At 50.4% G+C, this 8,609-nt stretch overlaps 1 protein-coding gene across 6 annotated transcripts in view; it reads right to left on the bottom strand.

Moving 5' to 3' along the window:
* LOC143961332 (C-myc promoter-binding protein-like) overlaps positions 1-8,363 on the bottom strand; it is a 250,429-nt gene extending 242,066 nt beyond the window's left edge. For 5 of the 6 annotated variants that reach the window (XM_077470594.1, XM_077470587.1, XM_077470588.1 and 2 more), the window contains exon 1: positions 8,211-8,363. In XM_077470594.1, the coding sequence (XP_077326720.1) occupies positions 8,211-8,227 (17 nt within the window). In that variant the 5' untranslated portion in view covers positions 8,228-8,363. Of the gene's footprint in view, positions 1-729; positions 860-8,210 lie in introns of those variants that run through there. The other variant, XM_077470589.1, reaches the window with a different exon arrangement.
* Between the last annotated feature and the right edge of the window lie 246 nt (positions 8,364-8,609).

The following is an 8,609-nucleotide window of genomic DNA, read 5'->3' as shown; positions in this document are numbered from 1 at the left end:
AAGAGAGGGGGGGGGGGGGGGAATACATAGCAAAAAGCTTTCAGGACACAAAACAAAAGATCCGCAAGATCTAATTGGCCAAAAAAATATATAATAAAAGTAAAACATAATACAGCACAAAATCATCTGATCAACCCAACTATAAAATATAATAATATTAGAAAACCAATTACTTAAAACCAAAAACTAAACAATAAAGATAGAAAATGTCCACAGACTGGAGGGACACTTTATAAATAGAGATGATGATGAGATGTTCAATATTAAAAGTGGGAGGAAGGAAGAAAAACAAAACAAAAATAAAAAAAAATAAATAGACCACCCCCCCCCCCCCCTCATGTGTGTCAGGCAGAAAATTGTTGGGAAAACGGCAGTTGCATCCGATCAGAGGAAGCCGCTGTGCGGGTGTTCCGATCACTTCTGAGAAGGGGTCTTAAAGGGTAACTCCACTTCCAACAGAACAAGATAAAATAAAAATAAATAATATCATATATGATTGTGACACAAGTAATTATTGTTCTGTCACCAAAGTGATAGGAGACAGACCCCCCCCCCCCCAATGTGACAGGATGTCCCCCTTCCCCCACAGTGACAGGTCACAACCCCTCCAATGTGACAGGTATGTAGGTGATGTCAGGGACCCGGGTGTGAGGAGGTTGGTACTCCTCAGGGAGGTGACGTTGGAATACAATGTCCGTTATCCCCCATCTCTATCCCCGGTCCTCTCACCTCCCCCGGTGTCTCCTCCTCAGTCTCTCGCCTCTCCTCCTCCTCCTCCTCCTCCCGCCATCTTGTGTTTGTATGGTGGGGGGAGCGCGCCTTGTCACGTGACCGCGGGTCTGCAGACACGTGACCGTACCTCCGGTGGACGTCACTCCCCCGGAGATTTCCGAGCGCTCCTCCGTGTCGATCACCTACATCCTCCTCACCTACCTACCGGACACCCCCCCCCCCACCTACCTACCTACCGGACACCCCCCCCCCCCACCTACCTACCTACCGGACACCCCTTCCCACCTACCTACCCACCGGACACCCCTTCCCACCTACCTACCCACCGGACCACCCCCTTCCCACCTACCTACCTACCGGACACCCCCCCCCACCTACCTACCTACCGGACACCCCCCCCACATACCTACCTACCGGACACCCCCCACCTACCTACCCACCGGACACCCCTCCCCACCTACCTACCCACCGGACACCCCTCCCCACCTACCTACCCACCGGACACCCCTCCCCACCGGACACCCCCCCCACCTACCTACCCACCGGACACCCCCCCCCCCCACCTACCTACCTACCGGACACCCCCCCACATACCTACCTACCGGACACCCCTCCCCACCTACCTACCCACCGGACACCCCCCCACCTACCTACCCACCGGACACCCCCCCACCTACCTACCCACCGGACCACCCTACCCACGGACACCCTTCCCCACCTACCTACCCACCGGACACCCCCCCCACCTACCTACCCACCGGACACCCTTCCCCACCTACCTACCTACCGGACACCCCTTCCCACCTACCTACCCACCGGACACCCCCCCCACCGGACACCCCCCCACCTACCTACCCACCGGACACCCTTCCCCACCTACCTACCTACCGGACACCCCTTCCCACCTACCTACCCACCGGACACCCCCCCCCACCGGACACCCCCCCCCACCTACCTACCCACCGGACACCCCCCCCCCCCCACCTACCTACCTACCCGGACACCCCCCCACATACCTACCTACCGGACACCCCCCACCTACCTACCCACCGGACACCCCTCCCCACCTACCTACCCACCGGACACCCCCCCCACCTACCTACCCACCGGACACCCCCCCCCACCTACCTACCCACCGGACACCCCCCCACCTACCTACCCACCGGACACCCTTCCCCACCTACCTACCTACCGGACACCCCCCCCACATACCTACCTACCGGACACCCCCCACCTACCTACCGTACCCCCCCCCCCCCCCCACATACCTATTTTTTTTGAGCATTGTTTTGTTCAAATGAAATAATTTAATAAAAAAAGATAATAATAATCATAAATAAATAATAAGTAAATAAATAATAACACTAACCCTAATAATAACAAATGAAATTAAGAAAAATAAGTTCAGGGATGTGCGGTGTGCAGAGTTCAGGGGTGCGCAATGTACAGAGTCCAGCGTTCAGGGATATGCGATGTGCAGAGTGCAGAGTTCAGGGATATGCGATGTGCAGAGTTCAGGGATATGCAATGTACAGAGTCCAGCGTTCAGGGATATGCAATGTACAGAGTGCAGAGTTCAGGAATATGCAATGTACAGAGTGCAGAGTTCAGGGATATGCGATGTACAGAGTGCAGAGTTCAGGGATATGCAATGTACAGAGTCCAGCGTTCAGGGATATGCAATGTACAGAGTGCAGAGTTCAGGAATATGCAATGTACAGAGTGCAGAGTTCAGGGATATGCGATGTACAGAGTGCAGAGTTCAGGGATATGCAATGTACAGAGTCCAGCGTTCAGGGATATGCAATGTACAGAGTGCAGAGTTCAGGAATAATGCAATGTACAGAGTGCAGAGTTCAGGGATATGCGATGTACAGAGTCCAGCGTTCAGGGATATGCGATGTACAGAGTCCAGCGTTCAGGGATATGCGATGTACAGAGTGCAGAGTTCAGGGATATGCAATGTACAGAGTCCAGCGTTCAGGGATATGCGATGTACAGAGTCCAGCGTTCAGGGATATGCGATGTGCAGAGTTCAGGGATATGCAATGTACAGAGTCAGCGTTCAGGGATATGCAATGTACAGAGTGCAGAGTTCAGGGATATGCGATGTACAGAGTCCAGCGTTCAGGGATATGCGATGTACAGAGTCCAGCGTTCCAGGGATATGCGATGTGCAGAGTGCAGAGTTCAGGGATATGCGATGTGCAGAGTTCAGGGATATGCAATGTACAGAGTCCAGCGTTCAGGGATATGCGATGTACAGAGTGCAGAGTTCAGGGATATGCGATGTACAGAGTCCAGCGTTCAGGGATATGCGATGTACAGAGTGCAGAGTTCAGGGATATGCAATGTACAGAGTCCAGCGTTCAGGGATATGCGATGTGCAGAGTGCAGAGTTCAGGGATATGCGATGTGCAGAGTTCAGGGATATGCAATGTACAGAGTCCAGCGTTCAGGGATATGCAATGTACAGAGTCCAGCGTTCAGGGATATGCAATGTACAGAGTGCAGAGTTCAGGGATATGCGATGTACAGAGTGCAGAGTTCAGGGATATGCAATGTACAGAGTCCAGCGTTCAGGGATATGCGATGTACAGAGTCCAGCGTTCAGGGATATGCGATGTACAGAGTGCAGAGTTCAGGGATATGCAATGTACAGAGTCCAGCGTTCAGGGATATGCGATGTACAGAGTGCAGAGTTCAGGGATATGCGATGTGCAGAGTGCAGAGTTCAGGGATATGCGATGTGCAGAGTTCAGGGATATGCGATGTGCAGAGTGCAGAGTTCAGGGATATGCGATGTACAGAGTGCAGAGTTCAGGGATATGCGATGTACAGAGTGCAGAGTTCAGGGATATGCGATGTACAGAGTGCAGAGTTCAGGGATATGCGATGTGCAGAGTTCAGGGATATGCGATGTGCAGAGTGCAGAGTTCAGGGATATGCGATGTACAGAGTGCAGAGTTCAGGGATATGCGATGTGCAGAGTGCAGAGTTCAGGGATATGCGATGTACAGAGTGCAGAGTTCAGGGATATGCGATGTGCAGAGTGCAGAGTTCAGGGATATGCGATGTGCAGAGTTCAGGGATATGCGATGTGCAGAGTTCAGGGATATGCGATGTGCAGAGTGCAGAGTTCAGGGATATGCGATGTACAGAGTGCAGAGTTCAGGGATATGCGATGTACAGAGTGCAGAGTTCAGGGATATGCGATGTACAGAGTGCAGAGTTCAGGGATATGCGATGTGCAGAGTTCAGGGATATGCGATGTGCAGAGTGCAGAGTTCAGGGATATGCGATGTACAGAGTGCAGAGTTCAGGGATATGCGATGTACAGAGTGCAGAGTTCAGGGATATGCGATGTACAGAGTGCAGAGTTCAGGGATATGCGATGTGCAGAGTGCAGAGTTCAGGGATATGCGATGTACAGAGTGCAGAGTTCAGGGATATGCGATGTACAGAGTGCAGAGTTCAGGGATATGCGATGTGCAGAGTTCAGGGATATGCGATGTGCAGAGTCCAGCGTTCAGGGGTACGCAATGTACAGAGTGCAGAGTTCAGGGATATGCGATGTACAGAGTGCAGAGTTCAGGGATATGCGATGTACAGAGTGCAGAGTTCAGGGATATGCGATGTGCAGAGTTCAGGGATATGCGATGTACAGAGGGCAGAGTTCAGGGGTCCCTGAGGTTCAGAGTTCAGGGGTGTGCAATGTACAGAGTTCAGGTGTGCGCAACATTAATAGTACAAAGTTCAAGAGTGCGCTATATACAGTCCACTAAGGGGGGGTGGGATCAGTGGTGGTGGAGGGGGATATGATCAGTCCACTGATGACAGATGACTGCGTACCAGTCTTCAAAGCAAGGTCCATAAAGACATGGATGAGCGAGTTTGGGGTGGAGTAACTTGACTGGCCTGCACAGAGTCCTGACCAATAAAACACCATTGGGATGAATTAGAGCGGAGACTGCGAGCCAATCCTTCTCGTCCAACATCAGTGTTCCATCAATTGCAGCCACTGTGCCCATCAAACGCAGCCCCTGTGCCCATCAATTGCCGCCACTGTACCAATTAAACGCAGCCACCACTGTGCCCATCAAACACAGCCACTGTGCCCATCAAATGCTGCCACTGTGCCCATCAAATGCTGCCACTGTGTTAACAAGCGCAGCCACTGTGCCCATCAAATGCAGCCACTGTGCCCATAAAACGTAGTTACTGTGTCATCAAACGCAGCCACTGTGGCATAAAACACAGCTACTGTACTCGTCAATTGCTGCCAGTGTGCCCATCAAATGCTGCCAGTGTGCCCATCAATTGCTGCTACTGTGCCCCATCAAATGCTGCCAGTGTGCCCATCAATTGCTTCTACTTTGCCCCATCAAATTCTGCCAGTGTGCCCATCAATTGCCGCTACTCTGCCCCATCAAATGCTGCCAGTGTGCATTGCCCGGCACTTGCCTGTCTCGCAGCGGGTCAGCAGCAAGGTCCTGCACGCTCCTCGACGTCTTCTTCCATCCTCTCTATCAGGCGTCCAATCACATTGCCTGACGTTTCAGCCCAAGCACCTGATTGGCTGAGAGGTGGTTCAGTGTTAGCAAAGCGAATTCCTTCGTTTTGCTAACACACAGCTGAGTGAACAGCAAACGCACAGCATTGCGCCCGCTGAACCTACGTCTCTAATCGGGTGCTTCCAAAAAACACTGCTGTAATTTAGGTGCCCGGTGCCCGAAAATGGGCTGGACTCCTGAATAGGGGGGTGTCAGCAGCGACTATAGATAGATTCATGCAATGCATGAATCTATCTATGGTGATAGAGTGGTGCCAGGAGAGAGGGGGCGGCACCCCTGCACCCTTTATGGACGCACCACCGCTGCTGTATACTACGAGTAAAAAATAAATAAATAAAACATTGCCCTGTTTGGGTTTGGCTTGAAGAAAAGGTGGCAACCCCATATGGTACACTTTATCAGTGCCAACAAAAAAGTTTTGTCAATGAACAAAACTTTCGAAAAAAACATAGGACTCTCCATGTAAAACAGGGACCGTGGCAAAAATTCCAGACGGTTCTCCAGATATGGCAAGCCGGTGGTGGCCACCTGCGATCCATAGAGTTATCATTGATGAAGGATACTCAATCATGTGATCTTTAGTCCTGGACAGGACAGCATGGAAAACGGGGACCGTGGCAAAAATTTCAGACGGTCCTCCAGATATGGCAAGCCGGTGGTGGCCACCTACGATCCATAGAGTTATCATTGATGAAGGATACTCAATCATGTGATCTTTAGTCCTGGACAGGACAGCATAGAAAACGGGGACCGTGGCAAATTTCAGATGGTCCTCTAGATATGGCAAGCCGGTGGTGGCCACCTACGATCCATAGAGTTATCATTGATGAAGGATACTCAATCATGTGATCTTTAGTCCTGGACAGGACAGCATAGAAAACGGGGACCGTGGCAAATTTCAGATGGTCCTCTAGATATGGCAAGCCGGTGGTGGCCACCTACGATCCATAGAGTTATCATTGATGAAGGATACTCAATCATGTGATCTTTAGTCCTGGACAGGACAGCATAGAAAACGGGGACCGTGGCAAATTTCAGATGGTCCTCTAGATATGGCAAGCCGGTGGTGGCCACCTACGATCCATAGAGTTATCATTGATGAAGGATACTCAATCATGTGATCTTTAGTCCTGGACAGGACAGCATGGAAAACGGGGACCGTGGCAAAAATTTCAGACGGTCCTCCAGATATGGCAAGCCGGTGGTGGCCACCTACGATCCATAGAGTTATCATTGATGAAGGATACTCAATCATGTGATCTTTAGTCCTGGACAGGACAGCATGGAAAACAGGGACCGTGGCAAAAATTTCAGACGGTCCTCCAGATATGGCAAGCCGGTGGTGGCCACCTACGATCCATAGAGTTATCATTGATGAAGGATACTCAATCTTGTGATCTTTAGTCCTGGACAGGACAGCATAGAAAACGGGGACCGTGGCAAATTTCAGATGGTCCTCTAGATATGGCAAGCCGGTGGTGGCCACCTACGATCCATAGAGTTATCATTGATGAAGGATACTCAATCATGTGATCTTTAGTCCTGGACAGGACAGCATAGAAAACGGGGACCGTGGCAAATTTCAGATGGTCCTCTAGATATGGCAAGCCGGTGGTGGCCACCTACGATCCATAGAGTTATCATTGATGAAGGATACTCAATCATGTGATCTTTAGTCCTGGACAGGACAGCATGGAAAACGGGGACCGTGGCAAAAATTTCAGACGGTCCTCCAGATATGGCAAGCCGGTGGTGGCCACCTACGATCCATAGAGTTATCATTGATGAAGGATACTCAATCATGTGATCTTTAGTCCTGGACAGGACAGCATGGAAAACGGGGACCGTGGCAAAAATTTCAGACGGTCCTCCAGATATGGCAAGCCGGTGGTGGCCACCTACGATCCATAGAGTTATCATTGATGAAGGATACTCAATCATGTGATCTTTAGTCCTGGACAGGACAGCATAGAAAACGGGGACCGTGGCAAATTTCAGATGGTCCTCTAGATATGGCAAGCCGGTGGTGGCCACCTAATATCCATAGAGTTATCATTGATGAAGGATACTCAATCATGTGATCTTTAGACCCCTTTCACACTGGGGCGTTTTTCAGGCGCTTTAGCGTTAAAAAAAGCGCCTGTAAAGCGCTTGAAAGAGCCTCATCTGCAGTCCCAATGTGAAAGCCCAAGTGCTTTAAGAACCCTTTCACAATGTCAGCGCCCGAAAAACGCTCGTAAAGCGCCGCTTAAACTAGCAGCGCTTTACCAGCGTTTTTCGAGCGTTATTGGGGCGCTTTTAACCCCTGCTAGTGGCCAAATAAAGGGTTAAAAGCGCCCACAAAACGCTGCTGCCAATAGCGTTTTTCAGGCGTTTTACAGGCGCTTCCCATTGATTTCAATGGGAAGGGGCGCTTTATTCACCGCTCCAAAAGCGCTGCAAAGAAGCTGCTTGCAGGACTTTTTTTGACGCCCTGCCAGCGCAGCGCCTTGGTGTGAAAGCACTCGGGCGTTTACATTGGGATTGCAGTTGCAGCTTCTTTCAGGCGTATTTTTTAACGCTGAAGCGCCTGAAAAACGCCCCAGTATGAAAGGGATCTCGGTGTGAAAGCACTCGGACTTTTACATTGGGATTGCAGTTGCGGCTTCTTTCAGGCGTATTTTTTTAACGCTAAAGTGCATGAAATACGCCTGAAAAACGCCCCAGTGTGAAAGGGGTCTAGTCCTGGAAAGGACAGGCTAAGTCCTTCTGCCTCCATGCACTTCACAACCCACACATGCTTCTCAGAAAGCAGAAAAAATGAGAAGTCTTCTGTTGAAACCAATGTAGATAATTCTTTAACAGGAAATCGCCATGAAGATACGGAAGACTTTAGCAATTATATATGAATGAATATTGACTTACCTTTCCATAGGAGACATCCTTCAGTCTTGAATGTTGTCTGTACAACGATCGGCTTCTCCTAATGAGCCGGCAGTGAATGAGACGCTCGCTGTGTCCCTCTGCCTCGCAGTGCGATGGGGAAACCCTGTGGTTTTTTAGAACACGCATCGGGTCTTTGTAACATGCTGAGATTACAGTTGGGAGGTGGAGGAAGTCACACAGACCAGCCACTTTCTGCTCATGTTCTTGGCGAAGGTTCTTGGTCCACACGCTGGGCTGGTTCCTTTTCAGGTCGAAGGAATGTTTTTCTTGGAAAACAAAAAAAAAGGAACAGCTGCTAAAACTCTTAACCAGGTGCTGGCAGGAAAAGAGGGCCGAGGTTCAAACAGCTGAAGAATTCCGTGTTGAGGGAATTATTAT

This window comes from Lithobates pipiens, unplaced genomic scaffold, assembly GCF_037356315.1.
Source record: "Lithobates pipiens isolate NorthernLeopardFrog02 unplaced genomic scaffold, aLitPip1_a1.2 Scaffold_8, whole genome shotgun sequence".
Classification (NCBI taxonomy): Eukaryota; Metazoa; Chordata; class Amphibia; order Anura; family Ranidae; genus Lithobates; species Lithobates pipiens.
This window is presented reverse-complemented; position numbering and strand designations above follow the sequence as displayed.